A 25,305-nucleotide genomic window follows, 5' to 3' on the forward strand; every position below is an offset into this window, starting at 1 on the left:
TTTTTACTGAGATATATCCATGTAACGAATTCTTCAGTACTAAATACAATATTATCTTGTTTGTTGTAGTACTATATCAGTGTAAACAGTTATTAAAAACTATGCTAATGCTCTACAAAAACTTGAAATTTCAGTTTCATATCTACAGCTATAATTGTATTGATGCAAGCTTAGCTATCAAAGAAGGGAATTTGTTTTTCATTCAAATGTATAGTTCACAATTAAAACAAAACTGATATCTCCAAATCACAAACTTGTTTTTAGGCAATTTATATCAAAATTTAATTGATTACTACTGTGAGTTTTTGCTATTATGAAAACTTTTTGTTGCAGTCTCCTTAAAATACTTTACAATATATTAATAAAAATTTAAAACTCATGTTCATAATTATACAAATTAAAGAGATCATAAGACTATAAGTTGCTTTATTAAAGCAATCTTATAGTGTCTACTGACAACAGAAATGATGGAAGCACTTCCTAATGGCCAAAGTAACTAGAAATTTAAGTATTAATAAACAACATTTCGTACCAAGGAAAAACGTAACACTTAACACATAGTTTTTGTACATGGCAATTTTCTATCATGACATTTTTTATTTAAATTTAAAAAACTAAAAACAGTAGTTTGCCCTTTCACTGAGGTCTCATGTCCTCTTAATTTAAGTACTGGGTTATATAATAAATTCATTTAGATCTGATAAGAGAATGCATGTAAAATGTATACCTGAAGATATTTATAAAACTGTCATTTTTAATTTATTGTCTATACAAATGACACTTTGATTCTTTTTATAATTTACATCTTTTTTGCCTGTGTATTAATAATAATGGAGCAAGGTAGATTATATATTTCACAAAAGTTTAAATGTTTTAGTACTTTCAAGCTGTGATGTCATTCACAGGAAAAGTACAATGTGCAAAAATAAGTGGTAAGATCTCAAAAATATAATTGTCCATTTTCACCATACTATTTATTGGTTTTTTGGAATTGCTTATGAGCGTGTTAAATTTTACTTTTGAAAATGCTTATATTACCATAAATAATGGTCTTAATTTAAAGAAGATATTACTTTAATGTAAAATGCTATTTCAATTTTTTTCAAATTAGAAATTTATTATTAACTAACTACTATCTGTACAGATATTATTTATAAATATCCCATATATGAAGCTTATATTACAATGCATCAAATAAAAAGCATTCTTTGTTCTGATATCATTTAAAACTTTGAACATTAATGTGTAAAATAAAATAAATGACAGTATTGTTACATGAATTCATAAAATCATATAAAACTTTCATATTTATTTTTAACATGACCAATTTCCAAACATCATTACTTATCCTTACTGCTGTTGCTTTATAGATAAATACAATTTTCCTTTTATTTTCTGTTTCTCTGGATTAAGTTTCTTCAGAATTTTTGCTATTGTAGTAACTAATTGATCACTAGTCAAACCAGTTTTCTTGCTCTTAAACTTCTGTAGAAGTTCAGTTGTAGTCATTGGCTTCCTCATGAGATATCTACGCACGGCGTCTTCTGTAATTCCGTCGGAAGAGCTTTACAAGAAGAAAGTTTTAATTTTAATAATGTTTATAATTATGTAAAATTGTTTAAATTAAATATGTAAAAAATTTATGTACTTGGCCATTGTTGGTGTTCCAGGCTGACTATCAAGTTTTGCTTTTTTATCAAAATGTGATGAATCCGAGGCAAGCAGTTTACGCTTCATAGATTTCTTACCTAATATTCAAATATATATATGAAAAAGTGCTAAAAATTAAGTTAAACTCTTGACTTAATCTAAATATACAGTAAAACCTCATTTTATGTAGCCACATAAATGAGGTAGGGTTATGAAAAAATTGACATATGATAATCTACAATTTTATATAATCTATATTAAAACTTTTAGGAGTTACAAAGTAAACAAATAAAGCTTTATATAATATTGTATAGTACATCATTACCCTGTTTGCAATATACATTAATTCTTAACACTGAAGCTTGTGATAGTAGTAAACAGTTCCACTTATGAAATAAGGTTCATACAGTACTAAAATCTTTTCTACCCATATATAAAATCAATATTTTATCTAAATACTATATTTTAACTGTCAGAAAAATTATTAAATGGAAGTCACTTGGACATTTCTGCATAAAGTGTTAAATAATAATCAAACTGGCTTTTACATCATGCTCGTTGAGTATGGCAAGTAACATATTGATTATATGTTCAATAATTTTATACAAAATCTGATTTTGATTGATTATTGCTGATTTACATATTTTTACAAAATACAGTCTAGTTATATAGTATTGTTTTTCTTTTAAGATTAGACTGGTGTATTTGTTGTCATCATCTCCCAAGTGAAACAATGTCTGGCAAAAATACCATTACTCATGAGGAGTTCCTGGCTCTATAACAAGTATCACCGTGAACCGATCTGATCTGGAAGACAACATTCCAAATATGCCACCAACTTTATGAATATCCAGTTGCCGACATTAACAAAGAAATATTGTTCAAGATCCTAGATAATTGACTCTCAGGTAACCATTGGGTCAATACAACTGCCTTCTTATTAGGTAATAGCTAGGCAGGTGGACCTTCTATCTGCTTAAAGAATTGTATTCTCCTCTTACAGACAAAGTTGCTCTAGCAAAGAAATTATTCAGCCACACCTATGGTGGTGCACCCAACATCAAACAGTACATTTGGGACACTGTTCAGTTTTACTGTACATGGAAACCCCTCACCAGGGATGAAGAAATTATCCACTGCATAACAGCTCAAATGCCTCTAAACTTGAGTGAGTATATAGAAATTAGAGAATAACAAACTGCAAAAGAATATGAATTTTGAAGAAAACAGCCCAATCACCAACCTTGCTAAAAACTGGTCAAAAACGACTCCTAATAAGTAAGGGCTCCTAATAAGACTCAAAGATTTCCTGTGCGATGCTCTACTTGTGGTACTACTGGGCCTTATTCAAGAGACTGCCCTGCAAATAAAACTTCTAACCCTACATGGGGCAAAGGTAAGAGGATAAACCATAAGTTAAATTAAAACAGAGGCCAAAAGTGGAAGCTTGGTCCTCAAAACACCCTTCCATTTGAGACTTTGTTTTCGTTATAAAACAGACTGGCTAGAAATAACCTTTTGTCTTGTAGTATCTGCCCTCTATGGCCAATCTTAAATTGAATGACAAGATGAACTCATGATCAACAAACTTAAAAATTTCCTGCAAAACTGTAAGGTATCCTTAAATTTTCATAATTAACCCAGTATCTGGGATGCCAATTTCCAACATAGATTTATTAAATCTTCTCCTTTTAATGCAAACTAAAGAATAACTTTTTGCATATTTTCAGACAAATTAGTGAAATGTTAAAAGAAGGAATAATCAGACCTTCTAATTTGCCATGGGCTTCACCTGTAGTAATGGTGAAAAAGAAAACAGGGTACTGGAAACTCTGTGTGGATTATTGTAAGTTGAATAGCTTAGGCAAAGGAAATTTGTCTGTTATGATTGTCATTTCAGAATTACTGAACTTGCTGAAGAATGCCAAGTTCATTACTACACTGTATCTGTCATCAGGTTATTGGCAAGTGCCTGTAAAAGAAAGCGATAAAACTTGTCTTAAGCCTGGACTCCACATTACCTGAAAACAGAAACTCAGAAACAGAATTCAAACACAGAGAGTTTTCGTTTCAGTTTTGTTTTCGTTTTAACTCGACTCCACTAGCACGTTACGTTGAACTGCGCCATCTGTTGATCAGTTTTGTAATTGTCATAGAGTCAAACACGGACGACGCTACGGATTTTGCCTCGCTTTCTCTACATTTATTAACAATTTAATTGTTAATAATCTTAGAAAATACGACAAAAAATGTAAATAATTCAAACTTCTTCAATGAATAATTCCAAATCTATTTGTTTCCTCGTCCTTTTCTGCCTTTACCACAATCAAACTACATGTGATGAATGCACGTCACAAATCCTCGCGTTTTTATTGGTTGCAGTAGGACAGAAGCGCGGAACGAAAACGGAAAAGTTAAATAATTTTTAACTTTGCTTTCAGTCTTGTTTCTGCCCAACTGAACCTTCCAAAACTGAAAGTTTCGTCAGTTTGGCTTTCAGTTTTACGATTACGTCGCGGATTCCGGTAATGTGGAGTCCAGGCTTTAGGCCTATTCCTAACGAAGGACTTCACCAATTTCTGATAGATATTGAAAGATTGCCGTGGCACTGACGAATAAAGTTGAAATATTGTGAGGTATGTTTAAATGACAATCATTCTTCTACCATTTCAGAACACCTCCAACATATTGAGGAAGTCTTGCAAAGATTGTCAGAGGTGGGACTGACAATTAAATTAGCTAAGTCATTTTTGTCAACTACCCTTCTTTATTTACCTGAAATCCTAAGTAAAGTACAAGCTGTCAGTGTATCAATTAAGACACAAAAGAACCAAATGGAATTGGAGCACCAAATGTGACAAGTCTTTTCAATCCTTAAAAGATATAACTGCCTCAACTAGACATTCCATTTACTCTTTATGCCAAAGGATGGCCCTCATCGCATATGAAGTAGAACACTCCAAAAGGCCGAAAGGAACTATACGGCAACCAATTTGGAATGTCTGGCCATAGTATGGGCTGTTCAAAAATTTAGAGAATATGTCAATGGAAACAAATTCACACAGCCCTATGATGGCTGCAAAGTTCTAAAAATTTCTCAGGTAGGCATTACACTTACAAGAATTTATCTTTGTTGTAATTGACTCTAGTGAGTGTGTTGTTGTTATTGACTTAGTGCTTTTTTGGTAATGTCGGGATTAACCCCTATCGACATTATAGCGACTTTGATGTCGACAAAATGATGATATCAAAAAATTCAGCATCGACAAAAATACCCTCCCAACTTACCTTTCCAAATTAACATCCCTCCCATCAGCTTTGCCCTTGATGTTTACTTTGTAAATCCTAAACATGAGATGATCACATGGATTTTCGCTGATGGATCCAAGATCGGTGCCGCTTTTATACTTTATTCTGACTTGGGTTCACACTGCTCAATAGCACAGGCGGAAACTTAAGCTCATATAAATAGCAAAAGTTTCCGCCTGTGCTATTGAGCAGTGTGAACCTAGACAGAAGCACGCGGCACCACATCGTCACCCATCTTGGAACTATCTGTGTAAATCCTAAACATGGGATGATCACCTGGATCTTCAAAGTAAGTTGGGAGGGTATTTTTCTTGATGCTGAATTTTTTAATATCATCAATCAAGGTAAAACTGTGGGGGAATCTTACCTACTCTAATCATTTTGTCGACATCCGAGTCTCTATAATCTCGCCAAGGTAAGGTGACGAGATTTTCATGCCAAATAATGCGTTTAATTTCTAAGTCGACAGGGGTCAATCCTGACACTAGTGAGTGCGGTCCTATAAACCTTACAAATGCAGAGAGCTGCAATCCTTTGAACAGATAAGTTTTTTACAGTTATGGACTCTGGCGGCCACGTGGCCCGACCTGTACGGCATAGAGGAATGCTGACTGATTTGCACCCCTGTAAATAAGCTTAGTAGCATTAGGGCCAAGGCCCCATGTGTTCCTAGCAATACTAATCAGGGCTTTGTCCATGATGTATTTGATGTGGAGTGTGAAGTTAAGTCACTCGTCAAGAATAATGCCTAAATATTTAATTTCCATTGTTTGCTTTATTCTGTGAGCACCTATTCGAAGGGTAAGCTTCCTAAAGAGTGGCACGTTTCTACCAACTATCATACTTTTGCATTTGTCTGTGTTGATGCTTAATATGCAATGACATTCACCAGTGGAGTATGTCCTGTAAGCATTCACTGTTCTCCTATGTGAAACTAGAATGATATCAGCAGATGGGGAGAAAAACCATCAAAACTGAGACTTGCATCTCCAGAAATTAGCCCTTGCTATGCGTACAAGTATACAAGACCATTAAATTTACACCTTGGCAGAGAGATAACTCTTCCTTGGGTTGCTTAACAAATCCATCCCAACAAACCTCAGATAGTAGAGGAATGATATGTTGAATTTCAAAAGCTTTTACAGCAAACAAAAAGAAACATATGAAAAGTTTGACGCCAACAAGAAAGAACATGTTTCATCATTATTTCCTTACCTCCTAGAATGATACAAAATTTTTCACCAGGAAACCCAAATGTTCCTTCATGAAACATTAAAAATATTATTATTCCCTATGAAAATTTACATACATAATTTATTGTTCTCTGAAATCATTAAAGTAAACAAATAGAACAGAAGTCACAGCTAAATTAGCTATAAACAACCTTTTTAAATATAAGATGGAGATCAATAGCATTCTATTTTAAAACATTGTTTCTATAAATTACAATTTCCAATCAAGTACTAGAATAATGAGTGCTTGATATAAAATAATTAAATTTACTTGCTGAATACATGATTGTAAAATATATTACAAAGAATTTTTGATGATAATAAAAAAACTTATTAGTTTGAAGTAGAAAAATACCTTCAAGCATTTTTGTAGGCGTATTTGCACGACTGCTACTGGCACTGTTATCTGACCCATTTTTCTTAGGTTTCTACAAGTAAACAATATATTTTTATTAGATTGTCTTATTAAATAATTTATTCATTAAGTAAAATATACCAGCAATTTATACTACTGTACTGTACTGTGAGCAAACAACAATTAAATGATATCTGGTGTTGTAATTTTGTCTTTATTAGTCTGAACATGCAGCTGATGAAACATTAGTGTGAAAAGGCAGCTTTAAAATGCCTATTTACCTAAAGCTAATCATAATTTTATTAAATAACAGTAGCTATAATTAATCTTTGCTTATTATAAGTGAACTCTACTGTATTTAAAATTGTGATTGCAAATGTCAATATTGACATGCAAACCAGGAAATTAAAAATTACTTGAAAATTTTCATGTAATTAAAAGAATTTTAAATTAAATTGACAGAAGAATAAAAACAAAGTACTACAAATATTATTTTTCAGTAAAAATTCTACTTTTCAATATAGTTACATAAAACTTACTTGCATGAACATTGCTGAATGGAATTTTGAATCATCAAAATCAGAATCATCAGATTCTGAAGTTGATTCACCAGAAGAGGCAGCTAAACAAAAAATAAATGGAAAAAAGTTTAAAATTTTGATTTTAAATAAAGAATGCATTATGATAAATAATTTTATACACAATTCATCATATATTTTACAAGGATTGATATATAGGGATTCATGTTTTGCAGATGACAAAAGGTTAAATTCAGCAGACTAGGAGTAAGTTAACTCTTAACCCAGAAAACCATGCTTTTCCAGCTTCTTATACTCAATAGTTTAAAACATGTTGCTAAATCAAATTCTTGGAGCATTTTAGTGAAAAATTAGCAGCAACTTAAACTCTGGATAATCATTAAGATTTAAGAAAGGAAATGCATGTACTGGTATCCCACCTGTACATGCATTTCCTTTCTCATATAATATGGTAGTTACATTACGAAAAGTGCTGTGTTATGCAAATCCATTCTATACAAAATATGGGGTTAAGTTCCAAAATTATACTATACTTTTTCATTACTAAGAGAAATAATTAACTAACATACATATTTAATTGTGATTATGAAAGCAATCAAAGTACTGTATTGCAAATTAATATTAATTTAACAAGGGTGTTTTCATTGTAAAAAGTATCGTCACCTTCTGAGCTTTTTTGTTGATCTTCGTCAGAAATATCTGCAATGTCTTTATTTTTTTATTTTTATCTTAGAACAAATTTTTGATTAATAACATATTTTTATGGGCCCTCATTTGTTCCATCAAGTACTGAGTGGTTTATTCTCCAGAATTTGTATTTGAATACCAAATTGTTCAAGTTGGGAACAGTTTAAGTATAAATAATGAACGAAATATAGAGGTATCTCGTTTATCCTTTTTACAAATGATTACTTACCTACAGTTAAACATTTTAATAACACCTAAAAATGTTTATTTAAACTTTAGTAAATACAAAGATTGTCATTGTCATTGTCATTGTGTTTTGTTTTTATAGATCAATGTCTGAAAGCAACATCAACAATACCTGATTGATAGAAGAAGAAAAAAATTTGTACTTTGTCCTAGCTATCAGTTTTCATTAAAGTAAACCTGATGAAAGGCACAAATTGAAAATTTCAATATTCTAAAATCTGTGGGCAAATTTGAGATGACATGTATGAATAAATAAATATTGAATAACAGAGTTTGAACTTAAAATTTGTGAAATTTTCTATAGACGATTTCCCAAATTCTCAAACTGTGTTAGAGTGAAAAACGTTGTAGAAGTGTTTTTTGAGGGATACCTTATTAAAGTGGTTTTGTAATGTTTCACTGATAAAATTCCTCTATCTCAAAACACTAAAAACTTATTCAATTGGCTTGTGTAATCCTTCCAGGCTCAAACTGATTACAAATGTTAGAAAACTGAATCTTAGCATGTTTTCAGTACAATCTATAAACAAAGTTAAAATGCAAGAAACTCTCAAATAAAAATTTTCAATAAGTCAAATCATCTTGATGATAATCTTTGATAACAAAAGAATTATTCATAAAAATTTAAAGAATTAACAAAATCATAAATGTTTAGATGAATGGGAATATATTTTGGTTTCTGCTACTCGACAAAGTATGAAATTTCAGGATTAAACAACCCTATTTATTACCCTAATTTATCTTCTACGAAGAATTTCTTGTTCTCTTAAATCAAACTAACACCTAAAGAAAGTATAAAGGATTAAATGCAAAATGACAAAGTTATTTAAATATATATCACTAATGTTAAAAAAATGTAACTTCTTGAGATTATTTGAAGTAATGTTAAAAGCTTCTTTCTACACTAGCATTGTGTAAATTTAAAGGAAAGATAACTTATTTCCAAATCCGAGAAAAGTAAAAAAAATTACAAAACTATAATTTTATTTAGAATTATACTTAGTTATTTTATTGATATTTGAATCAGAAAATATGCAAATTATGATTGGAATGGACGATCATTATCTCAAAACTATTGATTTTAAAGTATTCCACTTCATTTTAATTAAAAGGAATTGTTTTAAACATTTCTATAATATCTTTCATTAGAACTCTACATATTATAAAATAAAGATTATCTCAAAGTATATTAACTAAATTTAAATTAAATCGAAATATGAAATAGGGTGGACTCTCTAAACAAATTACTTTATCAAGATATATTAACGTAATCTTAAGGATTGTTTGTCACCATTTTCATTTCTTATATTAAGAATTTTTTAAAGTTTTTCTGTTAAAGCTATTTCCAGAATTTTTTGTATGATATATTTATTTGTTCTAGAGAAAAACCAGTTGTCTAGTTTTACTCCTGTCAATTGTGCTTCAAAAATTAGAATACCTCACATAAATGAAGACAAACATCTGAAACCAGCACAAATTAACTTAGAAATGTTAAAAACTTTTACTAACAGACATCTTTTATGTAAAAATGTCTGTTACAAATAGATGAAAACATTAATAAATACAGTGGGTGATCGGATAACGAACACTTTTGTGAAAGATTTTTATGTTCGTGAAAGATTTTATGTTCGGATAATTGAACACCTAACAGGACAAACACAAAAAGAAGTGATGTAAAATAATGAATACTGATTGGTCTTCCCTTGTCTTCAGGCAACAATTTAAAACTTTTCGGAGCGTGGGAGACATCAACATCGATGCTCAACCCAGTATATACTGATCAGATAGTATTCCTCCGAACTTTGAAACTCTCCCTTGTAATTCCAGCCTTTTATTTCTCTGACAGAAACAATTCTTTTATAGTATTCACAAGACTGTTGGGCAGGCACTCGTTAAGTTTTGTGTCAGATTTTATTTCCAAAAGGTGACAGTATAATAGCAAAGGTAGAGAGCGGGCAGAAGATATCTGTTGCTGGGCAGTATGGCTTGAACAGGTCTACAGTAGGCTGCAGTTTAATCTTACCTAAGAAAGATACCGTATAATTCAAGCAGATTAAGGAGTAACAAAAATCACATCTGAAAAATAAAGAACATTTCATAATGGAGCTCATCATGAAACCTGAAACGGATCTGATGATAGAAGAATGCCAATAACTCGGCGAGATATGTTTTCTTCTGAAAACAGGATTAATGCTAATATCTGCTATTAAAAATCTTTTGAAGAAGTGGGAGGATGTCAGAACAACAGTCTTAGAATGGCATCCATACCTGGGGTGAGGTTAATAGGCTTGGGGATCTCTACAATTACAATGCTATTAATAACTTCTGAAAAATCCTGAAGAAGAGAGAAAAGCAATCAACATTAGACAGATTCTTTAACCCCCACAAATGGAAAAAACATCACTAATAAATATGCAAGACTGTGTATATGTATTTTTATTCTTACATGTAAATAAACGTAGTAAGAAAGTATATATTTTTTATTTTTTGGGGTCTCCAGAACAAATTAATCAAATTCCCATAAAAACCTACGGTAAATTGATAATCGGTTAACGAACAATTCGGATAGTGAACAAAGTCTTGGAATGGATTAACCGATCACCCACTGTATACTATTTTGTGCTGGTTTCTGGCTTTATTTACTACCATCTATTTTTACAACCTTAATGGAGATCAGAAGGTTGAGGTTAAGTATTCATGTTCTATTTTCCTCTATTTTTTGCTATCAGTTATATTATTAAATTCAGCTTTAATTTTATTTTGACTGACTCTTTTTTAATTTTAATTCTTTATAACTTGTTTTGAATTTATATTAAGCAGGTTGATATACATAATAATGGTCTGCGATTTTAAAAATAACACTTAGGACTCAATATAAAGTTATACACTAACAACAAATTATTTCTTATAGTTTGTGCTAAATCATAAATTAAATGAATACAAAAACAATTATTATGGCTATTGTGAGATCCAGGATCTTAAGGATATTTTATTCCATTTTTAAGAAACTTTTACATCACATCCATTGCAAACATGGCACAAACTACAATTGAATAACACTCCCTACCAACCAATGGATGAGAATTTTAACAGTCAACTGCTAAATGATAACATCCGATTGTGAAAGGAGAGGAAAGTAAGCTACACCATTGCATCAACAAGAGTTATCGCTGAACTAGCACCTGTGAAATCAACCTTCATTTCTAAACAACTGCTGATCACATGACCATTTACCCAGGCTAAATGCATAAAAGGACGAGACACTGAGAGCTCTGGGCGTTTGTCACAAGGAAGTCCCACAGAGGCTACGTTAGTCCTAAAAGAAGAGTGTTCGTCTTGGAAAGCTCCACAGAAGTAGGCATTCGCCAAAGGGAAATAAATGTTAGTCGCAAGGAAGTAACGCTCGTCAATAGAAAAGTTAGAAGGAGCTCTATATACCTCTACCTCCATAAAATGGACCTAATCCAGTCCCTGGAGAAGACACTTGCCATTCCCTTGACAGAAATTTGATGTTTTATAAACACTCAGCAAAGATTTGAGGTATCGTGGATAGAAATTTGTAAACTCTCTCTCCGCGTTCGAGAAATTAGGTGCGCACTTGCAGTATTAAGAATTAGAATAGTCACCGCACCTTGCATGATTTTATATTTAATAGCATTTAATGGCCTATTGTATAATACTTATGTATATCTTAGATTTAGAGTGTATTAAACTTTTATTTGTTGAGTTTAAACCTGTTTGCCTGTCTCATTCAGTACCTGGCACCTATCAGCTTACCCATCACGACCTCCCCACTAGAAAGTAGCCCTCCTAATTTAAAGCCATCCAACCGACAAGGTGAGCAGTTTTCGTCAAACCATGCCAATTAAGTGGCTAAAAGGAAGACCCCTTATTGTCTCCGGCATCTCACACTATCATAATTAACAATATGCAAATACTGAAATCTTAAAAAAATTAAGTTTTAATTTTTGTAATTAGAAAATTCTTGAGGATTCCCTAATCCAGCATCTGCAAGTGTATAGGAACACTACTGATAATTCAATGTTCCAAAACTTACAGTTCAACTATGTTTATTTTGATTGATTACATATATAAATAGATACATATCAGGCCAACTTTCTGACGAGGGGCCATAAAATGTAACTAAAATTATTAAGAGCTAGGTATAAGTACAAAATTAATTAAACACAAAAATAATAACAAAACTGAACATAATGGTTGATTCAATACAAAGTAAGATATTACTATTATGTTCAGTTTTATTATTATTTTTATGACTAATTAATTTTGTACTTATATCCACTTTTAAGAATTTTAGTTACTGATGAATTTTGGGCCAACTTAATATTTTACAACCCCTCATCTAGTTATGTATGTAATCAACCAAAATAAACAATTAAATTGTAAGTTTTGGATCATTAAATTATCAGTAACATTCCTATACGCCTACAGATGCAGCATTACGGCATTCTCAAGAATTTTCTAATTAGAATATAGCTGGTGATTCCAACAAGGAATTAATTTTTTTAATAATACAATAGAATTTATAGATAAAAAAAATTATTTTTTAATAATAAAAACAATTACCTTCAGCTTTTTTAGCTTTAACTTTTTCTTTAACTGGTGGTTTCTCTTCAGGTACAGTTTCTTCGGTTTCTGGTGTTTCTTTAGTTTCTTCATTTTCTTCTTCATCTTCAGATAAATCTAATTTCCTCAATGCTTCCTCATCTTCAACACCTTTCATTTCTCTATTTATTTTTTCTTCTTCTGGTTCTTCTTCTGATCTACAATCAAAAACAGACATTTCTTGTATTCAAATCATAATACAGTACAGCATCAATTATCTGAATACCGAAAGCATTCCAGTCGGCAAATTCAAATTTCCGCTAGTGCTGTGGCACTGCAATATTTGGCTGTATCTTGGGCTACTCCAACATTATTTTTGTTGGTGTGCGTGTTTTAGCTGGCAGCACTGATGCAACCATGAGAGGGTAGTTAAGGATGTGCCAGTATTTGAATGAGGCTTTTTTTCCCATCATGAGTGGCGAGTTTTGCTTGTTTTGTGTGTCGTGCTGAATCGGAACATTTTTGACACTAGATTAACTTCCGAAATATAATTTTTTTTCTTTTTACATTTTTCAATATACAGTAGAGCATCGATTATCCGACCCCCGATTAACCGACTTATTGGTTAACCGATCGCGTTCTAGTCGGCAAATTCAAATGTCCGCTAGTGATGTGGCGCTACAATATTTGGTTATGTCTTGGCTACTTTAATATTATTTTTGTTAAATTTTTGCATGTTTTAGCTTGCAGCACTGGCTCGACCATGAAGGGGAGGCTAGTATTTAAACCAGGCCTAATACACTATACTAATAATGTATTTTTTCATACTTTTCGGTTATCCGACCAACCCCAGTCCCCAATTAAGTCGGATAATCGATGCTCTACTGCAGGGGTTGCTGACTTTTGCGTACGTAAGATCTACTTTTTATCTTAAAAATGTGTCGCGATCGACTCGTTGTCATAGGCATAGTCTAAGTGGGAGGGGACGTGTGAAATACACACTATGTTTATACGCCGTGTTTCAGTACGAGGTGCACCGCTTACAAATCGAGTCATAACTGCACGCATACTGTCGCGTTCGGTTACAAAATATGTAATACATTAAGTCAAGACATCGCGAGCAATCGACCAAAATTGGCTTGGCGATCGACCGGTCGATCGCAATCGACTCGTTGGCCATCCCTGCTCTACTATATTTATTTTGTTTGTGCAAAATAAAGAAATAATTTTTAACGAAACAATAGTCGTGATTATTATTTTTTAAAATTTTTGTTAGGCTTAACATCAACAAAAATTCAGCACGAAGCAACAAGCAATGGAGGAAAATTTCAACTTGGGATAGGTTAATATATTTTTTGGTACATGATCAGTTATCTGAAAAACCCAGTCCTGAATTATTTTGAATAATCAATGCTCTACTGTATTTTAAATGCTTGTCATTCTAAGTAATAACTGTCAATAAAAATTAAATGACAACCCTATTTACACATATATATGTAAGTAAAATTATTGACGGCCGGATGACCGAGTAGTCAAGGTGGCAGCAAAATCGAATGCAGACAGGTTGATTATTCCCCTGAAAAATTTCTGGGGGGTAGTCCGTCCAGATATGCCCCATTGTGAGCCTGTTAAATAAGGCCCTCTTAGTACCCACAGGGTGGAAAGAATTCAAAAAAGATTTTAATTAATAATTTTACTTTTTTTTAAGAATAAATGAATTGATTCTAAAAGATTAATATAAAATAAATATTAAAAATTTTCAATCTAATATAGTAAATGTATGACTCATTAACCTAGTATAATAATGAGTTTGTTGATAAAATAAGTATCATTTCTATACATTGATAGTATATTTTTTTTCAAGACAAAATATAACTTATGTACAGATTTCAAAACCCACATAGTGAGGTATTCTTAGTTAAATTTAAATCATTTAACTTAGTTATCTAATTTTTAACAAACAATACAGCCAGATTTTTATTAACCTACAACAAGACTAACTTAGCTTAATTAATTTTTACTAGTTTCAAAAAAATAGTAAGGAACCTTAATCTCCATATGAAACTTGAACTGTTTTCTAAGGTTGATCTTCAAAATTATTTTATTAATTAAACTTTCATCACCTAACACCCTAGTCTTTTCACTCAAGCTCATCTTCTGAAGCCAAACTAACTGTAGCTTTCACTTTCAAATAAATGCCCAATGAATTTTATGTTCTATGTCCCTTCAAACTTTTGTTCTATTTTTTATTTTCTTTCTTAAAAAAATATATCCTAAACCATGATGCAGATAAATTTTACATAGGGCCCTCTTTTCGATGTTTTCTTTCAATTAAAATATTTTCATTTTCTTCTCGTCTGATTACCCATTTCCACGTTGTTGATAATTTATCCCCATCTCTGATGTTAATTACTTTTGAATTCTGACATCTCTCCTAAATCCATATCTTTTCAGCCATCCTGATATTCCCTCCCCCCTTATTTCTTCCAATAAGCTCACATCCCTCCAAATAATTGGGCTGTAATTTGAAAAAATTGGGGACTTATAAATTCCCACTGTCATCCATCTGTCTTTCCTTAATCTCAAGAAAGGAGTTAGATATAAGAATGACAAGACCAGATAAGAAAACCTTAGTAGCAGGAGACCCTAATTAACCATATATAAACTTCCAACACAAACCATAAGCCATGTTATTTCAATTCAAACATTTTCCCCTGAAAGGTGTTAGATAGATGACAGCACGACTCTATTGTTAAAGGAAAAGTATGATGTACAGGGGCAAGTCACTACTAATTTGAGGCGGAAAGCATATATTTTAAATTAAATAAATTAAAAATATGATTAAAAATTGCAGCCCTGTATTGTGACAATGTCACAATAAATAATTGCTCATTTCTTTTCCTTTCCTGTGTCTAATGCCATCTTCCTAAACTTGTCATCCTTTCATAGATCAAAACATTCTTTTAGATCTAAATCTAAAAATTCATATGGAGATTAAGGTTTTTCACTATGTTTTTAAAACTAGTAAAAATTAGTCCAGTTTGCTTAATATCTTTTCATTAATTAGACTCTGGTTCTGGATTTTCCTCATTGCTCCAAAGAAATATGCTTGCTTTTACAATTTCTTCTCTATTGATATTATATATGTGTGAGATCTGGAAATCCCCTGGAACGAACGTTGTAATATATTATATTCGAATTAATAATTACCCCTTTCCTCTATCCGGATTATAATCCGAATATAATACGAATTATAATAAAATGAATCCCTATATCGAATCGAAAAATTCTCCTATTATAAACATCCCGTCAAAAAACTGACTTGGATGTAAACATCCTGCCTAAAAACGGTCCCGGACGAGAAAATATGCGTCCCCGGCCGTATAACTGTCAACTATCCATTGTTCTTATGCTGCGTACAGATCATCTTGCAACTTAAGTTTATAGTTAGCGTCCGAATTCGCCGTATTGTTTCCAATCCCGGGAACACCTATGGCCTAAGCACCTGCACGTGACAAAAATTCCCAGCAGAAAAAGATATATAAGAGGCTCCCTTCCTCCCTCTGGGTGGAGAGTCTTTCATCGATTAAGATCGAGTCGCGATCTTACCCTGTGTGCCTACAGAATATATTTGACTATTGTGCCGTAAGTGCCATCGAACCTTCCCTAGAAAGGAATATTCGATCATCGTGACGAACAGCATATTTGAATTACTGATTGTCCCAGAGGTATGGAACCCACTTATGTGAACTCTCTCTCTCTCCCGTCGCGTGATAGGGCTATATAGAGCTATATATATATATATATATGTCACCCCTTTTAATGTCAGATTTTTGTAACGTATACTTTGTTTTCCATTAAATCTTTGTTAACCTGTTAAATGGTGTCTTGTTTGCTCGAATATTCGCTTATCGTCTTACCACGACTCCACTTTCCCTCCTACACTCGACCAGATAAAAAGCAGTCCCGTCCCTACGGGATCCTTACCGACAAATAAGCCATCTCTGACTCGTGGGCAAGTCCCTCCGACTTGTTGCCGACATTAAACAGAGGTCTGACCTCGTCGACCCTCCTCGGTACCCACATATGCTTCTGATTTCTCCACTACATCTCATTTTTCTTTCTCATTCCTAATGCAATCAAAAAGGGTAGGTTTCTTTATAAGTACTACATTTTTTGCATCAATTTCACTAAGATTTTATAAAAATTCAAGCTCCACAAGTCCATATAATATAAAGGGATTCTTTTCTCCATTTGCTCTGTCTTTTCCTAGGTTGCTGTATTCTTCATGCTCAAAACTATCTTAAAGAGTTTATTGATGAACCCATGATGGTTTGGAATATAATTTTTTAAGAAAAAAGAAAATAAAATGAGCAAAAATTTTGAAAATGAATAGAACATTGAATTCCTTGGGAATTTATTTGAAAGTGAGAGTTGCAGTTAAGGTAGCTCTAGAAGATGAGCTTAACTGGCTCAAAACTATTAGGGCTTAGAAGATAAACTGTTTTCTCGGGTTGGATTCAGAAAAGTGGTATCTTAATTTAATATAGTAAAAATATATTTATTTACGTAATACAGGGATACCTCACTAATATGGCAGATTAGGTTCCAGATCACTGCCATAAAGTGAATGTTGCCTTAAAGCATATCACAATTTTTCTTTCACTTTCCAAGGCATATAAAAGCCTAAAAACATGCTTTCATTCATTAAGTACTGTACATAATAGATCTAGATATAAAAAAAGTACAAAAGTAAAAATAATGGGTATTTTCAGGGTTTTTTATTTTTCTTAGTAACAATGCAAACACTGAAAACAACAAATATATAATTGAAAAGTATCATATTAGTAAAATGCTTTAAAATAAGATATACTTGTAAATAAAATTTTTTTACAAACCTAAAATCTTGCAGCTTTTTTGCATTGATACTTTTCACATTTAGCAGAATCATCAACACACACACTTATTATTTATAAAATAAATAAATAATCAAAACTATATTAATGAAGTTTGTACAACAACTTACTCAGAACTATTAGAAATATAATCCACTTCTCTGTCATCAAAATCACCCTCATCACTTTCCTCTACTGCTTCATCATCAGTAGCATGCTCCTTCTTCTTCTTATTCTTCTTCTTTTTGTCAGTAACGGATTCTTTCTTTTTCTTCTTTTTCTGTTTATCACCAGCATCATCTTTATCGTCATCATTATTCTCATCATCGTGTTCCTCATCATCAGAATCCGTCAACCATTCATCCATATCAGAAATTTTCTACATTTTAAGCAATTTACATTAAAAAATTTATCACAAAAAAAGAAATTTACATTATTATACTTTAACATGTATTACTTCTAAAATATAATAAAAATTAAAATAATTCTTCCACATAGTGACATTTGCTCAATACAAAAATAAATCAAATTAAGAATTATCTAGTAAATGTTGAGATGTAGCGAATGTTAAAGTAACTTTTAAAACCAATTATTTCTTAAATTCAGAGAAATATCAGTCAAAATACAAGTAATCTTTGTATAAATTTGTTATATAAAAAATCATTTTGTTTATATAAAAGCTGAGCTGAAGTTAAATTACATAGCAAATCCTCACTTAATGTCTTGGAAACTGACAAAACCAAAAAAAAAAAAATGGTGAAATCAATTTTACTATAAGCTAATTGATATAGACAAGATGTATCTTATTAGCCAAAATATTCATTAATGTTTTTTCCCAGTTTTAAAGTAGCAAAAATTGCTCTCAACCCCATATTTGAGCCTCGACTTTAATTGAACTTGAATATAAGTTTTCTTTGTACCACATAGTTATCAAAATCAGAGTTAGGCCAAGACTCCACTAGCATAAAAACCCTTGCCGTAAAAACTTTTAATCACGTGACCGTGATATTTTATGCCGAAGCAGGTCGTAAAACCAGCGTAAAGCGAGTTGAGCAGTGTTCAACTTTCGATGCGAATACATCCGTAAAATGGTACGATCCACCAATCAGAAGTCAGTAGAATCTAGGTCATTGTGACATGGTGCGAAAATGGCTGAAAACAAACTTTTGTGTACATTCTCTCATGGCTACTTGGAAAAGACTTACAATAGACCTGGAAAGCATCCGAAAGTATTCATGTATCTACAACAAGAGGTATCCCGATTATAATAATGAATGCCTAAAACACACGATATGGATGGCCAAAGGAAAATCCTTCAATTTAAAGGAGTATATAATAAAAAAGCTAAGCTTATAAGTGCTGTATATTATCTTAATAATATGATAATAAAAGTTAATATATGAAAGTAAAGATATTATTTTTACTACATTTGTAATTATAGTACAGAAAAAAATCTCATAGAATATAATCATTGTCTTTATATCAATATATCACATATACAACTGTAACTTTGATAGTACCGTTGAAGTAAAAACTTCACTAGTAGAGCCAAAACTCCACTGCAATCCGAGAGCAAACGCAAATAGGTCATGTGATTAAAAGTTTTTACAACAAGGGTTTTTACACTTGTTTTTACACTAGTGGAGATTTGGCCTTAAACTTATAAAATTCAGCATGTCAATTGTTTAACAATGCTAAATGTCAGCCAAGTTGTGACCCATGTAAGAACTAAATGTTTGGTGTGATTGTAAATAATCAATTAGTTGATCTTTTTGAACAATTGACTAATCTAAACCAATTGTTTTTAATCACATTCAACAGAATTAGTCAGTTTTGGTAACTTCTTTATTTTACTCCAATGAGATCTACTAATTAAATCAAAAACTGAGAGAAAGGTTGCTAAAAACATACTGTGAAATTTATTCTGCTGTGAATTGTAAATTTATGTTGTAATTATAAATTTGTGTATTTAATGTGATTATGTTTTAGATTTTATTAAAAAAAATGGTTTAGAACAGTTACAGAAAAAAAAAGACAAGTGAAAACAAAACACACAGTTTTGATTTCATTTCTGATAATCATAAAAATGCAAGTTAACTTTTCAGAACACACGGGAAACATGCAAGGAAGCATATATCCCTGGTGTTATGTTTACGCAGCGTAGTCTACTACCCTACTCACAGGGCATTGTCTTGATTTTACTCTGTTTTTATTAATTTCATCTTTATTTAAACAGAAAAGAAGCAATTTTACACATATAGGTAGCTAATGTATATATTCCTTTTTATAAAACAAATCCTTTGAGTACAATTTTCCTATCAACTAGATATGATTTAAATGAATTTTTTAATTCTTGATTTGTTTTGTCAAAACCGTGTCTTCTTTTTCTTGTTTTGTTTAGTGTCACAACTTGGTGAATTTATAGACACTTGGCAAATTCATCTATTTAATCCATAATCTTACAGAAATGCATCTCGGGCTTTCGCCCCTCTTCAGTCTGTTAAGTAATATACATATGTTGTATCTGGTGGGCATCTGTCAGGAACCTTCCGCACTACATTTCCCCACTTACATTCCCCTCCCTGCTAACTTGAGTGCTTCCCCGCATATCTCAGAGCATGTAACTTCTCCCTCCGGGAATACTACACACAGCCACGCCTACAACTATATAAATATACTTTTTATGATATTCTATTTAATAGTTGTAACCAGCTTTTATGAATTTTGATGCTTAAGTTCTTGTTGATATTATTTTTGTCTGTAGTAATTTTGTAGCTTTCTTTAAATTTTCTTTTGTACCAATTTTTTCCGTTGTGTACTATTTTAACATCAGTTTTATCTATGCTGCAGTTATGAATTGTGCAATGTTCGTAAAAAACAGTTTATTCTAATATATTTTAAATCCACGATGTGTTCTTTTAATCTTGTTTCTCCAATGTATGCTTTTGATGGCACACCTGTGCAAGGTATTTTGTAAACGACATCAGTAGTGTTGTATGTATCTGGTTGTTTGTTTATGCCAGGTTTAGTTGCCAGATTCTTTTTTGTAAGTTTCTATAAGATGGTGCCAGTTTTATATTTATTTTGTCGAAACTTTTATTTACCTGTTCAAAGAAGCCACAAATGTAAGGGAAGGATATGTATCTTAATCTGCTTTTATCTTTGTTTGGTTTTTCCACCAGTTTTTTATTGTAGATTTTACTTTCCCAGTTATTTATTATTTGTTGTGGGTAGCCGTTTAGTAGAAATTTATGTACTTTGTTAAGGTGTTTTTTCTTCTTCAGTAGTGAACTTGTTCTGTTTATGATTTTTTTATACTCCACAGTGAATATGTTTTCTTTCATGTACTGTGGGATGTTTGAATTGTAGCTTATCACCCTTTCTGATCTCGCATGGTTTAGTATATGGCTCGAATTCAATTCTCTTTGCTTTTCTGGTTAATTTAATGTCTAGGTAATTTATTTTGGTGTTTGTCTCCTTCTCAACTTAAACAAATTAAATGATAATATTAAATTTAATTTTTTCTTCTATTTCTTCTAATTTTATTATTTCTTGGTCATATAGTATAATTATGTCATCCACATATCATTTATAAAACTTTGTTCCTGTAATTTCATTGATTGTTTGATCTATATCTACCATAACAAGTTCTGCTAGTTTCAGGCCTACGACTGATCCCATGCTTATGCCTGTTTTTTGTGTGTAGAACTTATTGTTAACTTCAAAATAATTACTCCTATATACGAATTCTATTAAATCAATTTCCTCTTCTTTTGCTTCAATTTCTTTTAGCGTACTTTCTATTAGGTTTCAGGTTATCAAAGGGTACATATTTACTATATCTAGGCTTGCAAGTTTATAATTTTTGTTTATTTTTATATTTTTCATTTCGTGTATAAGTTCATCTGTACGTTTCATGGAGTATTCTGAATTTTTATACATTTTAAATTTCTGTTTTAAGTATTTTTCTAAATTAAATAAGACTGAACTTTTGAAGTCGACGATGGGTCTTATTTGCTCACCTGGTTTATGTGTTTTTAGTTGTATGTTTAACTTAGGGGTTCTGATATTTTCGTTTGTTAAGATATACTGTTTTTCTTCTTTCTGTATATTGTTTAATTTAACTTGCTTATTTATTCGTTTCAAGTTCAACGTAAATAACTTCTTTTGGGTATATCAGTAGTTCTTTAAAAGGCCCGTTATTAACTATTTCTAATTTTTTGGTTTTGATCCACTCTTGTTTCACTATAATAATCTGTTTCAATTTATCTGCTTTTACGATATCCATGTCATTTGCTTCAAAGTAGGTTTTTAATTTTTCTATACTATCCCTATATTTGATGTACGATTCTTCAGTAATTTTTCTCCCTCTATATCCATTTTTTATATAATTTTTTAGCTTGTTGCTAATTTCTATTTTTATATTGTTGTGATCCTCTGGGGGGGTTATTTTACTGCATATATAATCTAGGTGTGATATAATATCTAATCTGTCCCATTGGTTTAGACTGTTAAAGTCCAATCCATTTTGTAGCATATTTAGTATATTTCTTGGTATCTCTATGGTAGTTTTGTTTAGCACTAAGTTATCTTTCCACTTTTTGGTTTCTCTGGATCCTGGGCATTCAAATCTTTTGCTTAGTTGGGTAATTTTCTTTTCCTCATAATTACCTAACTTTTCTTTTTAAGATCTTTCTAAGTTAATGTCTTGATTAATGCATAGTTTCTTGAGTTTTTTTTAAATTTTGGTAATTGCTATATATTTATATTTAATTGTGGCCTTTAATATTTTTAGGTTAATTATCTTTGCTTCCCTATTCAGTATGGCTTTCGTGATAAGGTGTAGTAAAACAATACTACATATTACTGGTTATTATAATAATTATAATGAATAACTTACAAAATCTTTACTGCTTTTATTCTTTTTCTTGCCCTGAGATTTTGAATCATCATCATCTCCTTCTCCCTCATTTTCATTCTTCAAACGTTTTCGAGACATAAGTGAGAAATAGTTTAAGACTTTATCTCGTCTATAAATAAAAATAAAGAGTTATAATAGCTAAAATATAGTAAATTAATGTTCTAATTATTAAAAACAAAGTGATAATGTTACTTTGTTAAAAATTCTGTAACATTTGTACACAAATCTTTAACAGTTTAAAAAAATTTTTAAAAATCCTAATAAATTAAAACAAATAAAAATTAAAGAATCCCTACTTTTGGATAAAATTTTGAATACTTTTTTTTTAACTTTCTACAGTTGAAGTCACATGATTTTACCATTTTTAAACATCAACAGAAGTCTAATAATATAACTTTAAAATATTAACTTTCAAGTCTAATTATTAAATTTATACTTTCAAGTTTAATTATAATCTGTTCTATTGGTATAGATTAAAACTTTATTATTACGTACAGTAAGACCCCGCTTAACGCTGATTCAATATAACGCAGTCTGCTTGATACCAAAAAAATGCTCAAAATTTACGCTGATTCAAATTAATGCGGTATTTCATTGATTCGTATATAATACAATTATTCCCAAACATGAACCAATCAGCAAAAGGTGACAATTCGTCGTAGTGCTGTACTTCCTTTAAATCTATGTTTGTTTTGTGCAATTTTGGAATAAATATAACATCACGGATGCCATAGGAAATATCAACTTCACTTGGCAAGAATTAACTGATAAAATGCATGAACGAAATGTGGAAGAAGTTATGGCTGGAGGTATCCAAGAATTCTCGTTGAGAAGAGCCTATTGCTGTATCATTAGGTTGACAAAATTGTCAACTTAATCGATACAGGAGATATAGACGAGCGGGATATTAGGGAGTTACTGCAGGTTTCTGGTAAGAGCCTTACCAACGACAACTTTCAAGGACTGGCAAAACAAGGAATTCGTGTAGAACTAGAATATAGTGATTCTGAAGATGAAGAACCCAAAAATTTTCTCTACAGTTTTCCTTAGTAAAAGTTTGGTAACAATAATCGAAATCGTTGATCAAAATGTACAGAATGATCCAGATTTTGATAGGAGTGCCAAAGCAAAACGAGGCATTTTGGATTCAATTTCCTGCTACTGACATTTGCTTAAGGAAAGAAAAAGAAAGCGACCAATGAAACTACACGACTTCATCGCAAAAAACAAGAATTTCAGAAGAGCCAGGACCTTTGTCACAAGAAATTAACTATACATTTCTGTGCGCATATGTTGTGTGTTAATTTAACATATATTATTATGCAAAAATTTATATAAAAGTAACTTAAAATTATAGTGAATTTTCCTTATTTTTTGGTCGCGTGTTCCTATATCCCTATTTACTCTATGTTAAAATGGTCTCGTTTAACGCTGTTTCGCTTAGCGCTTTGTTGTCTAGGAATGCATCCCCTTGTTAAGCGGGGTCTTACTGTATATTCAATTCTTATACAACAATATACAGAACATAAATTATGAATTTCCTTACAGTACACATATAAGTGCATAACTTATATATAGTAATATTCCTTATATAAAAAATGAATACAAATTACTTGTAATGTATTCCTTTGATTTAAAAAATAATAATAAAACTTGGAAATTGGTGAAAGTTGAAAATAGCCAATAAATTTGAAAAATTTTCTATTCAATAATGATTAATGGTAATTCAAAGAACTGATAATGGCTGCCACAAAATTTAAGTCCCACATTCATATCATTTGACATAATACAGAAGTCTTCATTCATCATGAATACATTTTATTTTAATATTTAGTATACTTAATTGAAAGCTTAAAGAATTGGCAAAATTTTTCAATATAAAAGTTTTAGCACACTTCAGTATTTTCTAGTTCAAGGGTCAGCAACCTTTCAACAGTGTTGTGTTAAAACTAAGTTATAGTGTTATTCTGAGTGCCAACATGATTCTACCAATTTTGTTACATATATATATAGGATGGTCCAATTGAAAAGTGGACACCTATAATATTTCATTGTGCAAAGTAGTGATTGGTGGTCCACCTTACAGGTGGGTAAAGCTCAACATAGGCAAAGCACAGGCTGCATTAAGTAATGGCAGGAATAGATTTTATCTCCATTAAGTGACAGATTAATGTTAAGCTAGTTATGATGTAAGTGTCCAGAATTAAACAACAGGAGGTAGTTCAGTTTTTAGTGGTTGAAGGAGATGAGACTTGGTGCCATCATTACACTCCCGAAACAAAGAGCATGTGTAAGCACTAGAAACACTCCTCCTCAGTCCTTGTAAGTCCATAACAATGCCCAGTGCTGGAAAAGTGATGTTGACTTCTTTTTTTGACTGCCGTACAGCTTTCACCTTTTTTAACTTCTCAAAAAAGTTTTATGAGGCAACGATGACGACGTAAAGAATAGTGTTGAAGAATTTTGTTACCAGCAGCCACCAGAATTCTATGTGAGGGGTATTGATCTACTTGTGAGACACTGGAATTTTTGCCTAAACAAACATGGAGATTTCTTTTAGATTTGCAATGTTTTCCAGTTCTGACATGTGTCCACTTTTCATTTGGGCAACCATTATCAAAATTGGTCCAGTTATAATGAACTTCAAAAATATAAAATTTTAAAGTTTAGTTATTAATTGAATTATGTTCTTACATGTGAAGTGCATGCACATGTAGATGGCAACACAGAGCATAAATGCATGCATTCTAATATAAATATACAAACAAGAGATTCGTTTTTGATGTAAAATGGCCTACACTGAACTATGGCTTCCATTTAAATGTGAAATTAATAATTAAAACACAATTTTTACTACATTTCTATTCAATCATAGTGCCACTGAAAATCGTCCTGTGTGCCACAT

General features: G+C 31.4%; 1 protein-coding gene across 1 annotated transcript in view; it reads right to left on the reverse strand.

Annotated features, from left to right (window-relative positions):
* Positions 1–1,280: 1,280 nt before the first annotated feature.
* Positions 1,281–25,305, reverse strand: part of TfIIFalpha (transcription factor IIFalpha) — a 47,002-nt gene continuing 22,977 nt past the window's right edge. Inside the window, exons 6-12 of the mRNA XM_067288622.1 lie at positions 22,380–22,509; positions 17,611–17,858; positions 12,606–12,802; positions 7,086–7,168; positions 6,547–6,619; positions 1,649–1,748; positions 1,281–1,564 (exon numbers count right to left, since the gene is read on the reverse strand). Of these exons, the coding sequence (XP_067144723.1) occupies positions 1,351–1,564; positions 1,649–1,748; positions 6,547–6,619; positions 7,086–7,168; positions 12,606–12,802; positions 17,611–17,858; positions 22,380–22,509 (1,045 nt within the window). The 3' untranslated portion in view covers positions 1,281–1,350. The remainder of the gene's footprint in view (positions 1,565–1,648; positions 1,749–6,546; positions 6,620–7,085; positions 7,169–12,605; positions 12,803–17,610; positions 17,859–22,379; positions 22,510–25,305) is intronic.

The sequence above is a fragment of the Centruroides vittatus genome, unplaced genomic scaffold (genome assembly GCF_030686945.1).
Source record: "Centruroides vittatus isolate TY-2023 unplaced genomic scaffold, ASM3068694v2 scaffold_861, whole genome shotgun sequence".
In the NCBI taxonomy this organism is placed as follows: Eukaryota; Metazoa; Arthropoda; class Arachnida; order Scorpiones; family Buthidae; genus Centruroides; species Centruroides vittatus.